The following is a 21409-nucleotide window of genomic DNA, read 5'->3' on the forward strand; positions in this document are numbered from 1 at the left end:
TAACTGTCCTTAAATTAAAAAAAAAAAACATTTCAAGGTTGTAAAAACATTCATTAGTCTTAATAGTGCTAAAAGTCATGTTGCACATTAGAAACTCTTTCTATGAAGGCATTTGTAATTTTGAAGGCACTGGCGCACTTATTTTAGTGTCTTTTGTCTACCTTTATAAAATGTGAGCAAACATATTCAGGATTGAGGCCCAGCTTTTTCCTTTCCTCAGCCCAGGTATATTATTTGCATCAAATTAATGAAACTCAGAACCAAAATGTGTGATAAGTCTTGTAGGCAGTATAGTATGACCAAAATATTTTTATTAGTAACATGTAAAATTTCTAACAGTTTTGATGATTTCTTTTCCCTTGCTGCTTATGTTTCTTATGAATGAGATCTAAAAGGTTTAAGTTATGATTCCCTATTTGTAGTTACTAAATTTAGATGTGGAATGCATTACATGTGGAGACTTTTGTCTGTGTTCACATTGACTGGTATGAGATTAAGGAACTAACAAAAATGATAAATAGATTATAGAAACATATGAGAAGGATAGCTTCTGGGTAGAATAGAAGAAGTTGATGTCACTGTAGAAAGAACATGGGTGTCCATTTGCTAATTGTCCTAAGGACAGAAGCTCTAAGCCACCTAATCACTTCCAAAGTGAAGGAGTTGAGAAAAGAGGGAAATGTGTCAAGGTGAATAAAAATTGTGTAGTGACATTTTCTCTGAATATGTTCAAATAAAAGAATGTGTCATGTTTGTAACTCATTAGGATATGTCTGAATACCTAATTGTAGTGGGAAGACAATTTTGCTGAATGTCATTGCAGTTAATTTAAGTGAAGAAACTTTATAGCAGTAAGTTAATGGGAAGCCCAGAGTAACAGTAAGATGGGCATTCAGGAGTGCAGTGAGTGGCGTCCCCAGTTACCCAATTTTGCTGGGCATGGTAGAAAGCAGCTAGGCTTTCATTTCTTCACAGTTAACTGTTTTGTTTATGAAACAGACAGATACATCATAATTTACTATTTTGCCTTCTAAATTCTGTCGTGATTTGATATTCACCAGCAGTGGGAAATCTTTGTTTCAGGAGATCTGTTTGACTGTCCAAGGTGGATTTTGGTGGCTTTTCCCACTGATTAGAAATAAGAAGTTCTTTTCTAAGACTCTGAGCTCCCCTGCTGCAAACAACCTGTTGTTAGGGTCTTGTGTTTTCTGAATGAGCAAATGTGTTGCAGTGCACATGTTCTAAACACATGGTTCTATATGTACTACAGAGAGAACTAAGATTTATTTCTTTATTCTTTTGAGAAGTATATAATACAATTGAGCTTCGTTTAGCATTTCAGATTTCACTTTAGTTTCTAGAAGGAGAAAGGACTTGTATCATTTACACAGTCTCTTGGCTTTTAAATTTATGCAGTCAGGAATAGTTTTAAATAATTCTTACACAATCCACAGTTCAGGGGAATTATTTCCGTGAGCTTGAACAGATTAGTGCCTAAATAGGGCCTTACATGAAGTTGTTTTTGTTGATGGCCGTGTAGTCATCAGGCTTGCAATAACCAGCAGGCTTCTCCATCAGCTATAGGATTTCTTGACAGATTTGGGGGGTGGATTTACCTTGCCTGTTTAATTTAACATATTTGACAGCACTCAAGCATAGGTAGTTCGAGTGTTTCATTGTGACACTTTTCAACAGTTTGTGTAAGCATGCCTTGCAATAGAAGAATAAAAACACATTTAAAAAGTAAGTTTTGTACAAGTATTTGACAGAATTACACAGTACACAGACTGAAACTTTCTTCTTGTTATGGGGCTTGATTAAATTTGACTGTTTGACTTTGGATAAACTGAAGCCAACTATAGCCCTTTTTGCGTTAATAATGAAATGTAGTCCCAGATCAGTCTGTTCCTGTCCTGACACCTGTAGCTACATGAGATGGTGTCCTTTGAAAAATAAAGACTAATTAAGTTTTTGGACTCTATTTAGTCTGAAAATCTGCCCTACAACCTTCTAACCAGTGGTTAGGAATTGTCTTCTAATTTCTGATCCAAATGAATTTTAATAGCTAATCCATAGCTCATTGTTGAACCAGTAATTTTCTTAAGATTGAATAGCTGTCTGTCTTTCATTGTGTTTATTCCTGTTATGTTGTCAAAGTGTAGTTATTTACCCATCAGTTTTAACTGTCTTAATTGTACTGTTTTCTTTTTATCTCCTAATGTCTCTCTTTTCTTGAGATAGTATCCTTTTAGATGGGTGTTGAATTTATCAATCATAGTATCTTTGTGCTAGTCATGTCTTGCTGTTTTCCCTGAGAAATTTTCCTGACTAGAGTTGTGTTTGTGTCTTTCTCCCAGCCACATCACGTGGATGTGTCTGATGTTCTGTAATCAGTTGGTGTCCTTGGCCATAGCTATCTCTTATGTGTGAGCTTCTAGTCTGTGTGAAGCAGAAATTCCCAATGTGCATGACTTTTCCATTTTCATGCTGTTGTACTTCATTCCATTTGTTACTTTAGTTCTTCACGTGATCCAGATCTTCCTGCATAAAGACAGCACTCAGCTGAACTGACAATTTGTTTGTCAGCAATTTTTTCAAGTTTTTGCTTTCTGTGCCTACTTCATTAATGAAAAGGGTGAGTATCCTTCAGTCAAGCTGAATCAAGAATCAAGGTCCTCAGATGCCATTTGAACTAGGCTACTAATCTCTGTTCTTGAAACTACTTGTCTGCCCTGTAGTGAATTCTTAACTGTTCTTATAATCCCTCTTTTCTTCATCCAAATGAGTAATTTTCTTTGTGGCACCATATCAGGTTTTTTCATAATCTTCCAGGGAAGCTGTTGTTGCACACTGATTTAGACTGACAGTTCAGTTTATCTCTGGCATTCTGTTCATCTCCAAGTCCTGTTCAAAACAGTCCCTGTGATTGAGGTAATATGCTTACACTTATCTAAGTTGCTTCTTGCCCCAGTTACACATCAGAGAACTATTTAGTAAGTTTTAGTTTTGTTGTGTTTAAATTCTTTAACTTGGTGTTACATGTACTGCTGCAAGTGGTTTGAAATGTTTTGTCTGTTGAAGTGGATTGTATGTTCTAATTCTTGTGAAGTCTGACATTTTTTCATGTGTTCCCCTTATACAATACTATCTTTGTTGTTACATTCACCACTATCATTCTTTATTGAAATTTGGAAGAGCACAGCTCATTTGGCTTGGGGATCATGCTGTTAAAATTATTACATAGCCACATCTAAAGAACAGTTACCACTGAACTCCTTGCTTTCAGAGTTGGTTTGGGCCATGTGAGAGATCTTGCACACTTCAGCTTTATATATTTGGAGTCATACAGAACATTGGGCTGGACTGCTGTGATAGTGCTGTGAATTCACTGCTGAGTTCCAATTCAGAAAAAACCCACAGTTTAATAATAAAAGCATTTTCTTCAATAAACGATTACGAAGAAGGATAATAAAATAGTGCAGGAAAATCAGGTGTTACCATTGATGAATAAATTACTTTTTAGTGGATTGTAGTTGAACATTTCGTGGCTACAGTAGAAAAGAGATTGAGAACTTTAAAATCACCTGATTGGCTTATGGATTTTAATCTTTTCAGCGTCATTCTGTTGGCAGAGTAGCATTCCAAGTGTTAATTGCAGCTTTAATATATTTGAAGGGCTTATTTAGTTGTGTCATTCTAAACTGTTATATCAGGCAGGTTTTGGAGAAATTCCAGCTGTTGCTCTTTCAGTTTTGTGCCTTAGCCAGGGTTCCTAGTCTTCCTCTTTAATAGGAGTCTGGAAGGGTATTTTTTGTTTTAAAATGGGGAATTAGAATTTGTTCTCTTTGATTTTTATTGCATGGTTTTATAGACAATATTATATTTTATGTATGTGTATATGTGAAAAGGGAAGGAAGATTCAAGTACAAAATACTGGTGGAGAATATTTTTTTCTTAAATAGACTTGGACAGCATTTCTGGAAACTCTCTTAGAGTGTGTCACTGAACAAAAATTACCATGAAATTGGAATGAGTTGCATTGAAATGGTTAATTTCTTCAATTTTTTTCTTTTTTTTGTTTTGTGACAGGCTGTGTGGTACAGGGGCAAATGCATGTTCCTGTGCCGGTGTGCCCTCTGGTGAACTGGGGGGCAAGATCACCAAATTTTAAATACTTATACTCTTGCTATGTACAACAGTGCAAATATGTTCTTTCTGAAACTAGACAAAACAGAAATTATTTTTAAAATACGTTAAACAGACTATTACTAAGATTTATTTGGTTTTGCTTGATAGAATACCATAAATAAAGCCTTTGTTGTTTATTGCTGCATAAAGCTGTTGGCAGTTTTCAAATTCCACGTTTTATTGAAGATTGGAAGTTCATTGCCATTGAAACACAGAATCCAGCATTAATACTTATGCACTTAGGTTGCTGGCCTGATGTTTTATAGCTAGAAGGACATACCAAGTAACTGTCAGAATTGGGATTGTGGCATAGGGACACTAAGGAGTGAATATTTTTGCTGTCACACTGTTTCTCCCTCTGCCTGGCCAGGAAGTTTACTCTGAAGTTCCTGGTGCTCCGTTGGTTTGCGCAGTGCGCGATTCCGAGTCCGTCCCACCGCAGCCTGGCGATAATGCAGCCCAGGCCCATGGCTGCCGTGGGGCTGGGGGTGCCTGGCTCCCTCTTTGTGGCTGCATTAGGGAGAAGTCAGAGACGTGTGAAAAGTAGGCCAGGGGTCGGGGCGGCGCCGTGCCCGCTGAAATTGGAAGTGACGGACACCTCCCGGCTCAGCCGCTAATTTGCCTCCATGTTAAATGCCTCCGCAGACTCATTAAAATGAAAAGTTCTTGGGTCTCGCCGACACACAGATTGAGTTATTGATGCTGGAAGCGGCCACCAACAGTAATTGCTGCCCATCCCCGAGCGAACGCCCGTCCTGGCATTCATGAGCAGCGCCAGGCTGACAGGGGTCAGGGGGGTCAACCCCACCGAAACGAGGCCGAGGAGAGGCAAAATCAGGGCTCTGTTCCTCTTTGTGCAGCTTCGCTTTTGTTGCAAGGAACTATTGAGGTGTTCAAGCTGCTTTTTAGTCCTTTGAGGCCCAATTACGTTCCCCTCATGCATCGCCATTGAAAAGTTCTGTGAGCAGAACGTGCCCGCAACTACTGCAATCTGAAAAAGTGACTTCTTACTCAGTTTGGCTGCCTAGCTGAATGTTCACCCACTGCACAAGAGCAGAATTATGTTTTATTTGTGGAGCAAATGGCATGTGGCATCTACATACGGTAGTGTAATTTGCACACAGCTTGGGAATCCAGGATGTCATGATTTTGAATTGCAGTTAGTGTTGTCTTTTTTTCTGCAGTACTCTTCTAGGAGAAAAAAGTAACAAGATAAGTATATTAGGTAACCAAACTAACTGTTAAATTTAATGCAAGTTTGGTTTTCATCCAGCAGAGAGGCTGAGGATTTTTTGCAATAAAGCTTCTCTACCAGCAGTTTTCAACAAGTGGCCTAACATGGTGTTATTGCTTCCCCCCTAGTATTATGGGAAGTCACCAGTTGCATTTAATTTTTATGGGAAATAATTTAAAGAAGATTTCATTTCTGTAAAGAAAATAGTTTTCAAATAGATTTACACGTTAAATCCATTGAATACTGCCTCTAACAGCTATATGCAAGTCTAAAATTATACCTCTGTGACCAGTGAGTTGACATATCTAATATTTTTAATAGGAATATGAAAACATCCCTGTGGGTTGTTACCAAAAGTTTATATTTCAGAAGAACCCTGCTATTCAGTTAGATAGTAAACATAGCCAATGTTTTCAGATACTGATGTTAATAAACACACAGGGTTTTTTGGTTGGGTTTGTTGGTTATGCTCAGCACGATGACCATCTTGAGGGTTTTTTCTTGTTTCACAAATACTTGAAGTTTTTAAACATTTTGTTTTATCGTATTTTGCAGGAAACAAAGGTGGAAAAGCCCCAGAAGCATCCTTGCAGTCAAGCACTGAATCCTGTATTAGGCTTCACTGAGCTTAGCATTTGTCACGCAGAGGGGCCGGTCGCCCTGCACAGGAAGGATTAAAAGTGAACAATGACTCGATTGAGAGTTCATGAGCAATTGCTTGGAGCCTATCTGCTTATCATTCTCCATGTTCAAGGTAAATATCAGCTAGTTGAAATAAGCTTATCTTTCTGATTTGTAGCAGAGTTGTGCATTTTCCAGTGGTTGAAGTAGGATTTTTTTTCCTTTGGAGTTAGTTTTGTGGACAGGTGACTTTACTGGCCTGATGTGCCATGTGGATGCTTCCCTAAAAAGAGGGACATTCTAGTGGTCATTCATTGTAGTATAGATTAGGTCTATTTTAGCAAACACTTAAAAAGAGACAATACCAGAAATGCCTAGTACATGACAGAGCAAGTTGGATGAGCAGCAGAAGTGAAGGCTTGACTTTCTGAATTTCAGTTCCCTCTGTGTGTGAATATTTAATTCCCTTTAACCTGACCCACTGAAGAACTTGCAGTGTGCATTTCCCCATGTCTTTTGATGCCCCCAGCAGCCTCGAGGTAGTGTGTCATAACTAATCTAAATTAACTTGTTGTGCCCACTTGATGGGCCAAGGTGAGGCCATGGACTACTCACAGATACCCTTGTTTTCAGTTAGTGAAGATACTCACTTGTATGTCTGTTGTCTTTCCATACACCAATTATCAAAAAACTTCTGGAGATCCAGTTATCATTAGAACTTTAACTCCCCTGTCAAATTGGGTTGAATTGAAAATATACATCCCTGGTTGGGTCTCTGTGTAAGAGTGTTTGCTGTCCCAGCTGTGCACTCCTCCTGCGTTTAAGTACACAGAGCTTTCCAGATATTTTCAGAAAATAGAGAAAACGAATTTGGTACTGCCATTTAAGTACTCGAGTATAAAAGGGTTTATATTCTCATTCCATACTTAGATCAATTACTGCTTAGTGCTTGATTTTGAGATATTGTGTGAGTTATTTACTTTCAAGAATAACAATTCAATGAACCCATTAAAATGGAGAGAGGAGGAAGCCTGGTAAGTACCCAAATTCTGATCTTTTTGTTTTGTTTCTGGTGTGAATCTGCAGTATTAGATTAAAGAATATGGCAGAGCTGTCTCTCCAAAGCCTGAGCTTGATACGTCTGCCTGGACAGAAATAGCCCAGTTTGGGGTGTACTTGCAGTCTGTAATAGATTTACAAATATTTGCAGGTAGCTGTAAGGTGCTTAGATTAGGTTATGGGAATAAACTGAAGGAAATTTCATTGAGAAATTAGGAAAGAAATTTTGACTGAATATGGTTAAGTATTACAACAGGGGCTGCCTGGGGAAGTAGTGCAATATTCATCCTTAGAGGTAGTCAGAACTTTACTGCAATGACTGAACAACCTGGTCTGATGGAGAAGTTGGTCCTGCTTTGACCAGGTAGTGGTACCAGGTGACTTCCAGAGATCTCTTCTGCTCTAAAATACTGAGACATAATGTTTTGCTGTGGAGCTTCTTCTATTTGTATTCAAGCAGTCTTGCTGCTTCTGGTGGAGACCAGCTTCTTCCCTTGTTCCCTTGAGGAGTCTGGGAGTAATATGCTTTGTTCTTTTTGCTGAAGTCATGGTTACTCCTCTGCATTTGCCAATACTTAGCATTTTAATAATAAGCAATAGCAACTGGAGAAAGTTTTTTTCCTCTCTAGATTCAAATAGAAATAATAATACAAATATACAAGTCTTTTAGTGGCTTAAAATTAAATTACATTAATTCCTTCCATGATCATAGTGATTAATAACAGTTCATAACTTACAGTAAGTAATATAGATAAATTAAGTTTAAAGACTGAAAATTATTTTTCAGCTTCCAAAGAAGAAATTTCTTTATCTTAGAAATTTTCCTGACTTTCAAATCAATACTGAGGGAGTTCTGAAAGCCATGGAAAAGTTGAGCTTATTGAAATGTTGTTAGTTCTTTGCAAGTTGCCTAAGGGCTTTTCTTCAAATGTACAAAATATGCTTGGTTTCCAGGGGTGGTGAGGAAAAAAACAGTCAAGTCTCTCTGCTTTTCCCTAGATTCATGGGGGAGGAAAGAATTAAGATCATAGTCATAAAGCTTTTGAAATTTTTATAGGAGACAATCTAAAGTGAAAAGTTTAAACCATTGAAAAAGTAGTTTCAACAAGGAAAATATATGCAGCGTGTTGGAAAAATGCATCATAAAGCAATCAACAGAGGAGAAAAAGATTCATTAGGAAGAATTGAAGAGAATTTGTGTGATTTACAGAAAAAGGAAGGAAAAGCAGATAAAGTAGAAACCAGCGTGTGTACTTTCAGTGTCTGGCATCCAGGTTAATGGTTTGCTCTCTTGGGGTTTTTTTGGAGGCTTCTTCAGAATGTTAGGAATTTGAGAGCTTACCAAGACATGAGAGAATGATAAAAACAAATGTGTCTTTATAGCTGCATGTATACATACATACCAGATTCCTTAACAGGTAACTTGAAAAAGCAAGTGGCTGCATGTGTTGATTACTGTGAAAATATTCTTACAGTAACAGCAGAAGCCAGAGGCAGTTCCATGACATTACTGGTGAGCAGCTGCAGTGTCTCAGGTTGGTACTATGCAGCACAGGGACCCAGTGGTTACCCTTTGGGTTGTGTCTTTATAGCTTTGGGACTTCTTCACTTACTTTGAGAAGTAGTCAGAAATAAGCCTGGGTTGCAGATGGCCTGATTTAATAGCAACCTCTTCAATTAAAACATTTTGTATTTCCTTTCTTGCTGTGGAAGACTTTTGCAGTAGCTTTAAGTCTATGACTTGCTCTGCATCTTCGTCCGCCTCCTTTTTCTGATCTAAGGCAAGAGGTCTTGGGCTTCAGCCACTCTTTTGTGGCTGCACTAAACAGGTTTTGTCTTCCCAGAAGTGCAGGGTTTTCATGCTGAGATCCACTTTTATTTCCAAGTAGAGTATTTCTTTGTTGTTATAGTGCATTGATGAGCATGCCTGATCAATATATGTAACAGTAATAAAGTGCTTAACATCTACTTAAACATGTTCTCATAAATTTGGTTCTTCCTTGCTGGCAGTTTACTTCCCATGTGGTTCATCACACATTTATGTATTCTTCAGAGACACCACAGAAGACCAGTATTTTAATCCTTGTAAATTAGTTGACTAAAAATGTATTAATGCCTCTTGATATGCATAAAGATAGATTAAACATCAAATTTAAAAATAATTAGCATTAATATTAAATATTAAAATGGATTTAAAGTTGCCACTGTTAGTGAACTAAAAAAAAAATCTGTTGATTTTAGTTCACTGCTCTAATTACTTTTATTCAAATACTTTATATAGATAAGGTATATATTAAGATATATTTTAAAAACTTTATGCACTTTCTCAATTTCAGGTGAAGTAGTTAACTAAATTTGAATGTATAAACTAATCTGAAACAAAATTCTAAAATCTATCAAAGGAAATTACAGTTGTCAGTAGCTGATTCATTATTTGAAAACACTGGTTCTGTTTATTGGTGATTTCCCCAATTAATGGCTGCATCTGTCTTTAAAATATGGGCAGCAACCATTTTCTTATAAGTTTGTCTGATTAAAATTCTTCCAAGGGATTATTTAAAGTTGATCTATTTCTTTATTAAAATTTCGCATTTAGTTTTAAGTAACTTTATTCTTTAAAAACCCTTTTAATTTAAATTAGAATGCAGTGTACTTTTTAAGAAAAATGAACAAAATTTTCAAGTCTCTGGCTTTTATATTGAGTGCATAAGAACAGAGCAGTCTTCAGAAGTGACTTCTAGGGAAGGGAAGTGGGAGCAGAGGCTGAGGACTGCAGGCTGGGAAGCAGAGCAGGCAGGGGCTGCCTGTCTATGTTGAGCACTGATGGAGCTCCTGGGAGAGCTGGAAGGACAGGAGAAAGGTTTTAAACCTCTGTAGTCTGGGAACATGCTGTGATTTTTAGGAACCAGTTCTGCTAGATGGAGCTACCTCTAACATGCCTGGTCTTTGGAGATCACAGCCTTGATATATAAGAAAGCACCATAGGGAGAACTATGGTTACAATGCCAAACACAGAGTTTGGAGAAGCATTGAAGATACTTTTTTTGCACTCATACAATTTTTCTGATTAAAAAAAAAAAAATTGAAGAGCAAGTGCCAGTGTTGTATTCAAGCTGTGTCAGTTGTACTGAGGTTTAATTCACATAACAGAGCATGTTAAATCATTATGAAGGTTTGTGATAGGCAGGAAGGTGAAATGTGCTTACTGGAGTGGGGGATTTTGCTGTATCTGCATTTTAAAGCAAGAAAAAGTAATTCAGAGCTACCACATAAAAATGTCAAGGTATGCCTTTTTCATAAGGAAGGCATGTCTAACATAAAGAGCTCTGGTACAACTTTCATCTTTGATGGAAAGAGCCTAGTGGCATCAGCACCAGGAGGGAGGCAGGTGAAGGGGCTCTTCTGACTAAGATTCTTCTTACTTTTATATTGAATTTCTTGGAGTTTACAAGCATGGATCAGAGTAGCTAGAAAGAAATGCCTCTAGCACCGTGCTTCTGCTAGGACAAATCCCTTTAAAGGATTTTGTAGTCTGCAATAGAAATGTTTTTATGTGCAACACCTGTATTATGAACTCAGAAAGCTATCAAACAACTTGACTGCTATAGGCCATATTGGACCTTCCTTTGTGGAGAAAGAGAGCATACAAGTAAGTAAAAAATTATAGGCATCATTAGGCTTTTGTATTTGTCTTCTTACACTGACTGCTGTCTCTGCATTTCATAGAGCTGGTTTTTATGGGTCACACAAATCTTTTCTTAGATCAGAAGACTTAATGAAATGATATCTGTATCCTGGCATTGAGTTGCAAGCAGGTTAACTCGGGTTTTAGTGATTAGTAACACTGCAGTGTCACGCACAGTACATTTTTAAGATTTATCCATGTTAATATTCATATTTGAAGCGTGCTTTCAAGTAGACTTAAATTTCTAACCTGGTGAGATTTTTAATATCCTGTGCTTCTTTGAAATACATTTTATAGTCTTAAGTTATTTTCTGTGACTGGAAGAAGCAGTGCTTTGAATAATTTATATTTTTGATCAAAGGCTGGATATGATACATTGTAAGGTGTTGTTCTGTTTTAACAATTTGTTTTATTATTAGCTTTTGAAATTTTTATTTATTTTATTAATATAAAGTTTAATTTTAAACAGAAAACCATTTAAGTGTTATCCTGTCTGTAACAGTTGTTCACACTTGTAGAAATCTACAATGCATGCAGTGTATCATGGGGCAGACTAGGAGACAAAATCAGAATTTGAAGTCCCATCAGCTTTTTTCTCATCCGTGTCTTACACTGCGGTGAAGTCAGGAGAATGTTCCACCCTTACTCTGATGTTTTGTTGAATGTTGTAACTTGGTAATGCAGTAAAATGCACATTACAGAGCAGTTTGTATGTTTAGAAGTCTAAGATACTGTAATTCTCAAGGCTGGATAAACAGGCTGGAAGTGATCTAGGATCTTGAACAAGCTCACCAGTGTGTCATAGCTCATTTATTGATCATGTGTATTATTTTGCCTCACGAGTTCTTTGCAGTTTGCAGGTGGAGGTTAGGAAATAGTGGAAAGGAAGCTTTGCTGTGCCTGAGGTCTCTGGGTGCTGTGTTTCAGTGCACAATACACTGCACTTACACCTTTGAAGGTTATGTGAGATTTGTGTATGTATGTTTGTTAGCTGTACTGCAGAGTGACAACTGCAAGTGTCATGGAAAAGAAGAGATTAATTGCATCATCAAGTAGTGTAGTGTCACAAGATCCTAAAACATGATCCTCCCTTTGCCTGTCCTGTTCCCAGGGGAAGATGCAGTGGTGTGAATGTCTGAGAGCTGGAGCTCTGGGGGTGGGGATATAAGCCTTGGAGCAAGATGTTCTTTAGGCCTATCCTTCATTATTTCTTGTTCATTTACTCAGTATTTATTGACCAGGAAGAGCAGCAATGAAGCATCCTGTGAGTTCAGGGCCTTCATTTGCCCTCTTAACATCCCAGGTGGATGGAAGCCAAGTCTTTCCATGCTTGGCTCCCACCCCCATACCTGGCAGCTTTCAGATGGGCACTAATGAGTCCTGAAGTGCTGAGGATGAATTGCAGTACTGCAGTAAAGGATACAGTTAGGTATCCTAGGTGGAGGCAATTAAAAACTCTTTCGTGAAGTAATCCCAAACTTCCTCAGAATTTTCCTGTTGTCTTTCCTGGGTACTCACTAAGAAGAGTTCTGCTTACAGTCTTAGGAAGTAAAAATGCAAGAGTGAAATGATTTTTTTCCCCCCTCCTTTCTTTGTGCAGTTCAGGTATTACCTGTAAGATGAAAGCAGGCTACTGTGGAGCTTTACATTACAAAAATAATGAAATTGTAGTCTGTTCTTGCTTTGAATAAAAATCTTTGCCTATAGAAACGGAACAAAATACAAAGATGCTATTTCTTTGAGAACACAGTTATCTATTTTGGATTTTATGTGGGAAGTGTTTTTCATAAATCTTGTAATGCAATCCATCTTAATAAATGAAGGGGAAAAATGTATTTCATGTCACTTTTAGTATAAAATGTTGGTATACCTGTAGTCATGCTTCAGTGTTAGTTTACAGAGAATTATACTGCTTTAAAAGATGCCAGACATGCACAAAAATGTTGTTCTTTTTGTTCTGAGCTAGGAGAAGCCATGCTTTAAGGGTTCCTTGAATTGCTCATCTAGTAAACTGAAAAAACATTGCATTCAGTGATGAGGGTAGGAAAATGGATGAGTGACTGTAAGACACTGATCATAAAGTACCATAAAAATTTTTAACATGTGGAATGTTCCTGAAGATAAGAGGGATTTATAACACCAATTGTGAAAGATAACTGTATTCATTCAACAAAATCAGAAAGACAGTATTTGTACATATGCTTTTGTACAGTGGCTTTTGCTTTAAATATTAAGTAGAATTACCTGTTCTCTGAGCAGGTAAGGATTTCTTAAATGTGAATACTGAATGTTTTGTGATGTCTAGCAAAATATTCAAACTACCTTTCAATTTATGCTGGGAAGAAATATCTAGAAAGAGAGGAGGGTGGATGGAGGAGCTGTTTCAGTTGTGCAGGATTCCTCTTGGTTAAATCAGAAACAACTAAATAACCTACTGTTACTCTAGCACTGGATCTTGTTTCTTGTGAACAGTCTGTACAGATCAGGACTATTTAACTTGGGCATTACTGAAATACTCTTTGAAGACTACATATTAAAGAAAGCACTGCTCTGTGATGCCAGTGTTTGGGTAAATGGTGTATTTCTCAGGATAGTCTCTTATTTGTAACCAGAAGAAGCACAGTTGCATTACTTTGCTGCATTGGACAGTGCACTAGGTGTGCTTTATTAACCAGATGAGGAAATCTGCAAGTCTGCTACTTTCAGTACAGTAGGATCAAATTTCACAAGTGTTTAATTGGCACTTGTCTGAATTACACAGTGGATGTTACAGCAGAGTGATGCAGTGGGCTCTGTCTGCACAAGGTTTTAATCAAGTTTTTCTGCACATATTTCAAGCAAGGTACAAGAGGACACTAATGTTCTCATCACTCTGCAATTCATGTTTGCTAGGTTTGACAGGAAGCCCAAGAATCTGTTTGAAGACACTCTTGAGTTTCCTGGTCAGGTTTCTTTCCTTAGAAAAACTGAAATTTTTATTGTGACCTATTGTGACTTATTTATGAATAACTGAATTTGTAAAAGCTTCTGCTGGCCCTGACTGGCTGCTGACTTATCTTGCCAACACTGAGAACAGGGTTCTCACACAGAACCTTGCTATAATTTGTGCCAGTGCAAGTGATAATTTGTTCACAGCTCTTCTCTCTGTATTTGATTCATACCTTGAGGATTTAGAGCCAAGGTGGTGGACAGAAAGAGATTAAAATTGTGTATGATAAAGCTGAAGGAGATGGGTAAAGATGTTCTCATCTGATACAGTAATCACATAGCATATTCCCAATGAGGCAGACAGTGTTCATCATTTTTATTCTGGATGTTCTTTACTAAGAAGAAAATGGATGTTTTTTCTGAATGCCTAGATTCAGAAAACCACTTGAATAATATGATCAAGAAAGAATGATGTTTAACTCTGCTACTGCTGAGAAACTGAGGGCTGCTTGGAACATGATGCAGCCCTATTTCTGTTCTGTGAAAGCTCGTTTGGATGGATGTTAGTGTCATTTACTGAAATTAAATTTGCAAACAAGATTTACTTTAGCTGTGTTTTGAAGTACTAATGCATACAGAGATCAAAAAAACCAAGAGATTTTGGAGTTATTACTGCTCTTCCATGAGACTGTGAATCTATAAAAAAATTACTTCAGAAAATTAAAAAATTGCATATTAAGTATGTTCAGTCATGCATAAAATTATTCTTGTTGTGGTTATCAGGCCATCAGCATTTTGGTTTTCTGAACACATAAATGAGAGAAACTTTCTTCAGAAAATTCTAACCAGTTACACCACTGCTTTCCTGCCCTACCTTGAAAATAGACAATATATTTCTGTTTATATTGATTATATATGGTTAGAAGATCTGCTGTTAAGGTACAAAATATGTCAGCTGGGTATTTCTGGAATAAAATTATTAACTCAGATTTCTGTTATAATCTTAGGGGAGGAGATTGCCTTGTCTACTTGAGTTATATTTATAACTGTTGTTGTCATGTTTTGCCTATAAAACTCCTGAGCAGTTGTCAAAGAAATGCTAACTTGTATTTTTTGTGTCCAGGTCAAAAGCCAGACAGCATGCTTCATGGTACAGGAATGAAGACAAATTCTGACCAAAAGAAACAAGCAAATGGAGTAACACTTGCTCCAGAGGACACCTTACCTTTTCTTAAATGCTACTGCTCAGGACATTGTCCAGATGATGCTATTAACAACACATGCATGTAAGTGTTGCATTCAGGATAGAGAGGCTCTTTGAAGAATATAATTTTGGATTTTGAGAGAGCAAACTGCTTCTGGAGGCTGACCAAGGTTTTCTGAGGTGGTCTGACCATAATTGATTATGTTCTGTGAGTGCTAAAAGCCATGGTCATCTCTGTTTTCACCACACCTTAGAACAATTTACAACTGGTCATTTTAAGCCTAGCAACTGCTTTGAAGGACAGAGGTTTTAAGTAACCCTGTGGTATTTTATAGCTGGGGGAGTATTAAGTGACCCAAATTTAAGCCTTCTGACATGACCACCTGTTTGCTTATTTCTTCACCTAGTAGTCAAAAAGGTAGTGTAAACAACATTTACTGAGAATTCTTCTTGTTACATGTTCAGTAGTTACAGACTATGAAAGAAAGGCAGGAGAAAAGAAAGAAAGAAAAACCTGTGGACATGTAGAGACAGGAGGGAAGTTTTATCTTTGACAGGTACAAGAATCCTAACAGACTCATGCATGGGTTATGTGCTTGCTTAAGGTGGGTTTTTTCATGTTTTGAAACGTCCTTGTTTTTCTTTTTTTTTTCTTTCCATTTGCAATTCCGTGTTCAAGGCTCTTCTGTTGTCTTCCTTAGGAATTAATATACACAGTTGAAAACATATTACTTGCTCCTGTACTTTGAGTCTTCACTTTAACATAGGTTTCAGTTTCTCTGAGGTGTCACTTGGCAGTTTCTGTGGAACCCAAGGAGGTAGAATAAACACTGCTCTCTTTTTAAATATAAACACAGGCAGTAACTTACAAACAGTTTTGAACTGAGAAAATGTTCCAGTATTTTGTCTTTCAAGCCTCTTGGTATTTTTATTGGTTTGTAATGCCCTCTAGTGTGTGCAGTGTGTATATGCCTTACTAATTTTTGTCTGACCTAGCAACTGATCGGCCATTGTGCTGATAATAAATCTATCAGTTAAAAACACACAGTGTCTACGTGCAGGGTACCTTATGGCATTGTGCTTTCCACATCTGCTTTTCTTTGAATGAGTGTAAATAGATTTTTGGCAAACAAAATTATTTCTAAACTTGTTTTCCTTAATATCTGTGTTGAGAGGAATTCTTAATGGGTTCATGGTCAACTAATGCTGAATATTAAATGACAAACATTCTGGTAAAGCACACGTGATATATTTCTTGCAGAACTAATGGGCATTGCTTTGCTATCATTGAGGAGGATGAACATGGAGAACCCACACTTGCTTCTGGCTGCATGAAGTATGAAGGTTCAGACTTCCAGTGCAAGGTGAAAAAATGAGATTTATACCAGAGCCATACTTCTATTTCATTTTTGTGCCACTCCTTTTTTTTTGGTCTAAGAGCAGTATTTATTTAACTGGTTAACTGGTATATGGTTAACTGGTTTTGACTAAGCTCAAGACTTTTCTCATGTATGAAATAGCAACTTAAGTAGAAACCATCTGTTTCTGTGAAACAATTGAAAAACGTCTCATGAAATATAAAAAAATGCAAGATGAAATGTAGGCTCAGAGATTAGATGCTGTCTGTCTGCCACTGCAGAGTGATCTCATACATTAAATGGTGTGGTTGAAGTCCTTTTAAATAAAATAGCTTACACTTTTGTCTGTGCTGTGTTGTAGCTGTAGTATCTCCTGTCCCTGTTTTAGCTTTAAAATCTGAGTGTTCATTAAATTCTCCTTCAACAGGACTCACCTAAAGCGCAGCTGCGCCGAACGATTGAGTGCTGCCGCACTGATTTCTGCAATCAGGATTTGCAACCAACATTGCCCCCTCTTGATAGTACAGGTAAACACCACTTTATGTTCACACTGCTGAGAAGTGCTGTGTAGGTTCTGTTCTTGATCAACAATAGAAATAAGGGAAAATGTAATTACAGTATTGCACAAATCTGGGTTTTGCCTTACTCAGTAATTTTTATATGAAGATCTGTACTTCTCTTCATTTTCTATTTTCAGTTTTCCTTTTTTGACACTTTCAAGTTAATCTTTTCCTCAATCAGTCACTCATGGCATTTTCGTTCTTGTTCTTAGTGCGTTCATATCTTGACTGCATGTGATCTTCTGTTTTTATTCTGTTTCCACAGTCTGATCTCTTTTTAAAATGTTTTTCTTAATCTCTGCTGTGCTTTTACCATTATGAATGCCATCGTAAAAAAACTATGCAGACCTTGTTAACACCTCTTCATTGCAAATTCATTCTCTTCTTTCTGTTGTTCCCAGTGAAAATAGTTTGTTTTCATGTGCTTACTCATTCATTGCTAGGCAAGTTGTACTGGTCTAACTGTTGCTTTATATCTTCTCTAAATCCTTTATTTATTTTCTAACAAGCTAGTAAGACTCAACCAAAACCAACAACTCCAAAATCTCAAGCTGAATTTTTTTTTGTCATCCAAATGAATTTATCTTTGCTTTTGTGGTATAAATACTTATTTTGATATACAATATATGAAACCATACCTAAATAAACTGTTTACAATATATGTTTAATTAATAGACTTTGGAAACTCTCTTTTTTTTCCTTTCTATTTTTTTTCTTCCTTTTTTTTCTTTTTTTGTCAAATAGATGGACTTTTTGATGGCAGCATTCGTTGGATGGCAGTGTTGATTTCTATGGCAGTCTGCATAATTGTCATGGTCATCTTACTTAGCTGCTTTTGTTACAAGTAAGAAAGCACTTTCTTTATTGGAAGCATTTTTAATTTTGCAAATCAGCGTAAACAGAACAGTTATTTTGCTAATGTACTCAGTTATAATCATATGTAGATTGGAAACAGTTATAACCTAATTTCACATTTCTGTGGGTAGCAGTTTCCATCACTAGGTAAAATGAAATGTTCACAGCAGGGAATTTAAGTGAGTTTGATCCTTTCCTCTGGGTACAAAGTATTTACAGTTTTGCAAGCTACACATAACTTCAATGCTAAAGCAGCTGGTAAACAGGAGTATCATCGTGGTCATTATGCTTTTGGGTCTTCAGTCACTTTCAATAGCTAAATTTCATCTGCTGCTGAGATTTTCTGCTGAGTTTCAAAACTAATTGTCCAGCTGAGCTAAGGCAGTTCATTCAGGTGCTTCTGTTAGCACCAGCCCTGTGCTGGAGGTGATCAGTGTTCTAGAAGTTTCCAAGGCTTGTGTCAGCCTCAGCTGCTGTGGTTCAAGGTTCCGTCTGTTCATTTAACCCAAAATCAGCAATGTTGTGCTGGTAACTGTGGCTGAGAGTTGAGTATTAAAAATGGTGGGTTTCCCCCTTGCTGATAATCAGCTGACAAACCTGTACATGCATTACAAAAGCTTCTTAACATTAGAAAGCTATATAAGTTACATTTCAGGAAAAGAAAAAATACAGTAACATCTGCTTCTCTGTTTTTTCTTTTGAGAAAGTGTGAATATTTAAATAGCTCCTTTCCTAGATCAGTTTGTTACATATTTTGAGTGTTTTGGAGTTCATCTTAGCTTGTGTTACTTTTGCAGACATTACTGTAAGTCGATGGCAAAGAGGCACTGTTATAATCGTGACCTGGAACAAGATGAAGCATTTATTCCAGCTGGGGAGTCATTAAAAGACCTTATTGACCAGTCACAAAGTTCTGGGAGTGGATCAGGACTGCCACTGTTGGTTAGTCATACACTTGAGATTTTTCTTCACTGAATTTCTCTCCATCACATGCAAAGTTTGGTTTGGATCTAATGCCTAGAAGAAAGCTGTTTGTTCATACAAAATGCTGATTATTTTATAGGCCATTATGATGACAGTGAAGTACAAACTGAACATGTTTAAAGCCCATCTTCACATAGTTAATTAAAGTTAAGTGCCAGATATGTTAAAAAAAATCTGTTGGCATCAGCAGAATTCAAAGAAACCTTAGAGCCTACAGCTATTAGGATAAAAATACAAGAAATGGCTACTATAGGTATCAAATTGAGTGAACTCAGAGATTTTTCTTTCTTAGTATCAACTGACCATTAAAATAGAAAAGCCAGAGAGGGACTTCTTACAAGGGCATGTAGACACAGGATAAGGGGAAATGGCTTTAAACTGAGTAGGTTTAGATGGGATATTAGAAAGAAATTCTTCACTGAGGATGTTGAGGCACTGGAACAGAAGCTGTGAATGCTCCATCCCTGGCAGTGTTCAAATCCAGTCTGGATGGGGATTTAAGCAACCTGTTCTAGTGGAAGGTGTCCCTACCCATGACAGAGGACTTGGAAGTAGATGATCTTTAGGGTCCTTTTCAACTCAAACCTTTTGTGATAATTATTCATAATTTTGTTCATTCACCATCCTATATAATACTGGCATAAAAATCAGCCAATGAGACAGATGACTATTTATAAATCAGAAATAAAATGCAAGAGAACATAACCTTCAGTTAGAAGTTGAGATGACTTAAATAGTTTTGGGGTTTTTTTTATAGTTTGGAGGCAGCAATAATGAGTCCAATTTTTTTTTCTTAGGTTCAGCGCACTATTGCCAAACAAATTCAGATGGTGAGGCAAGTTGGAAAAGGACGATATGGTGAAGTGTGGATGGGCAAATGGAGGGGTGAAAAAGTGGCAGTCAAAGTGTTTTTCACCACAGAAGAAGCCAGCTGGTTCAGAGAAACAGAGATTTACCAAACTGTTCTCATGAGACACGAAAACATCCTCGGTAAGGCAGCAGAACATTGCTCGGCCGCTACAGGGTGCAGGAGGAGCTCTTACTGGGTGGCTTGAGGGGTCTTCTGTGGAATCACCAGATGGATTATTCCCTTATTATGCTCTAATGAAATGTTACTCAAAGTGTAGAATTTTGCTGCTTTTGGTTGGAAATATATCTGCAGTCTCTTTTCTGGAAGGCTGGACTGGTAGCCTCACATAGAGTTAGAATCAGAGGTTCTACATGGTTAGTTTTCATAAGGACAACATGTATTTTCTGCTACAGTACAAGAAAATACAGAATTAGCACTAAATCTACTACACAAAAATTTTATGTACAAATAAATAGTAACTTTGTTTATACATTTCATAGGTTTCATAGCAGCAGATATTAAAGGCACTGGCTCCTGGACACAGCTTTACTTGATCACGGATTACCATGAAAATGGATCATTGTATGATTTTCTGAAGTGCACTACTCTGGACAACAGGGCTCTGCTCAAACTGGCCTATTCTGCTGCGTGTGGCCTGTGCCACCTGCATACAGAAATCTATGGGACACAAGGCAAGCCTGCAATTGCACACAGGGACCTGAAGAGTAAAAACATCTTGATAAAGAAAAATGGAACCTGCTGCATTGCGGACTTGGGTCTTGCAGTCAAGTTTAACAGGTAACAAATCCTCTGTCATGGGAGAACTTTCATGTCATTTTTTTATTTTATATACCAGATACCCAGTTTAAAAAGGCAGATGGAATCATTTAGTTGTTTGCTTTCAGGGTTTTTTTTCCAGTTTTGAGGGTAAAATGTAGTTCTTGAAAGCTGGTAAACATCACAATAAAAATAGGTTGTTAAGAAACAATGAAAGTACCCTTATGGAAAATAAAAGTTTTGTAGAGGAAATGGACACTAACTTTTTTATTCAAAACTAGCCTTTCATAGTAATTGCAGTCATGTAAATTCTTCATAGAAAATTTGAACAGCATATAGGTAGTTGAAACTTAATTGAAGATGTCATACTTTAATAATATTATTAAATACTTTTATTAGTTTAAGTTCTATGGAGATAGAGAATTGTCTTTTTAGTGGCTGTGCCATACAGGATTTCATACCTTGTAACAGTCCACAGTTCAGTAACTTGCTAATGTTTTCATCTAGTGACACCAATGAAGTTGACGTTCCCTTGAACACCAGAGTGGGAACGAAACGTTACATGGCTCCAGAAGTCCTGGATGAAAGCCTGAATAAAAACCATTTCCAGCCATACATCATGGCTGACATCTACAGTTTTGGGCTGATCATCTGGGAAATGGCTCGGCGCTGTGTCACAGGAGGTAAACTTTTCAATATTCTGTGTAAAATCTACCAGGCCCTTCCCTCACTCTAGCAGTGCTTCACCAGGAAATAATATAATTAGGTTACTGTGTCATTAGGCCTCTATTCTTTAAAAGCAGTAGTAATAGTCTGATAAATATTTTTGTGACTCATCCTGGCTTTTCTTTTACTCTTCTTTTGTATCCTTATGCATCTTCACCTGTATTCTTCCATCTTATATATCTATGTGCTTCTTTGTAGCATGAAGTAAATTAGAAAAAGCTAAAGCTAACATTTGGTATCAAAATCAAAGGCATTACAAGGAATTATCACAGCTACTAAAGTTAATAATAATAATATTGGAGCTTTTATGCTAAATTGTTGTTGTAGTGAAATTTTTGGATTTTTACCACAGTAAAACAGCATGGCAGAAAGTTAGTTTT

General features: G+C 37.1%; 1 protein-coding gene across 2 annotated transcripts in view; it reads left to right on the plus strand.

The window, feature by feature from the left end:
* Nucleotides 1–21409, plus strand: part of BMPR1A (bone morphogenetic protein receptor type 1A) — a 74406-nt gene that overhangs the window by 46816 nt on the left and 6181 nt on the right. For both annotated transcript variants that reach the window (XM_058810856.1, XM_058810857.1), the window contains 9 exons: nucleotides 5978–6176; nucleotides 14839–15001; nucleotides 16181–16283; nucleotides 16705–16804; nucleotides 17582–17681; nucleotides 18490–18634; nucleotides 19474–19666; nucleotides 20027–20324; nucleotides 20811–20986. In XM_058810856.1, coding sequence (XP_058666839.1) covers nucleotides 6110–6176; nucleotides 14839–15001; nucleotides 16181–16283; nucleotides 16705–16804; nucleotides 17582–17681; nucleotides 18490–18634; nucleotides 19474–19666; nucleotides 20027–20324; nucleotides 20811–20986 — 1345 coding nt within the window. In that variant the 5' untranslated portion in view covers nucleotides 5978–6109. The remainder of the gene's footprint in view (nucleotides 1–5977; nucleotides 6177–14838; nucleotides 15002–16180; nucleotides 16284–16704; nucleotides 16805–17581; nucleotides 17682–18489; nucleotides 18635–19473; nucleotides 19667–20026; nucleotides 20325–20810; nucleotides 20987–21409) is intronic.

Source organism: Ammospiza caudacuta, chromosome 9, assembly GCF_027887145.1.
Source record: "Ammospiza caudacuta isolate bAmmCau1 chromosome 9, bAmmCau1.pri, whole genome shotgun sequence".
Lineage (NCBI taxonomy): Eukaryota > Metazoa > Chordata > Aves > Passeriformes > Passerellidae > Ammospiza > Ammospiza caudacuta.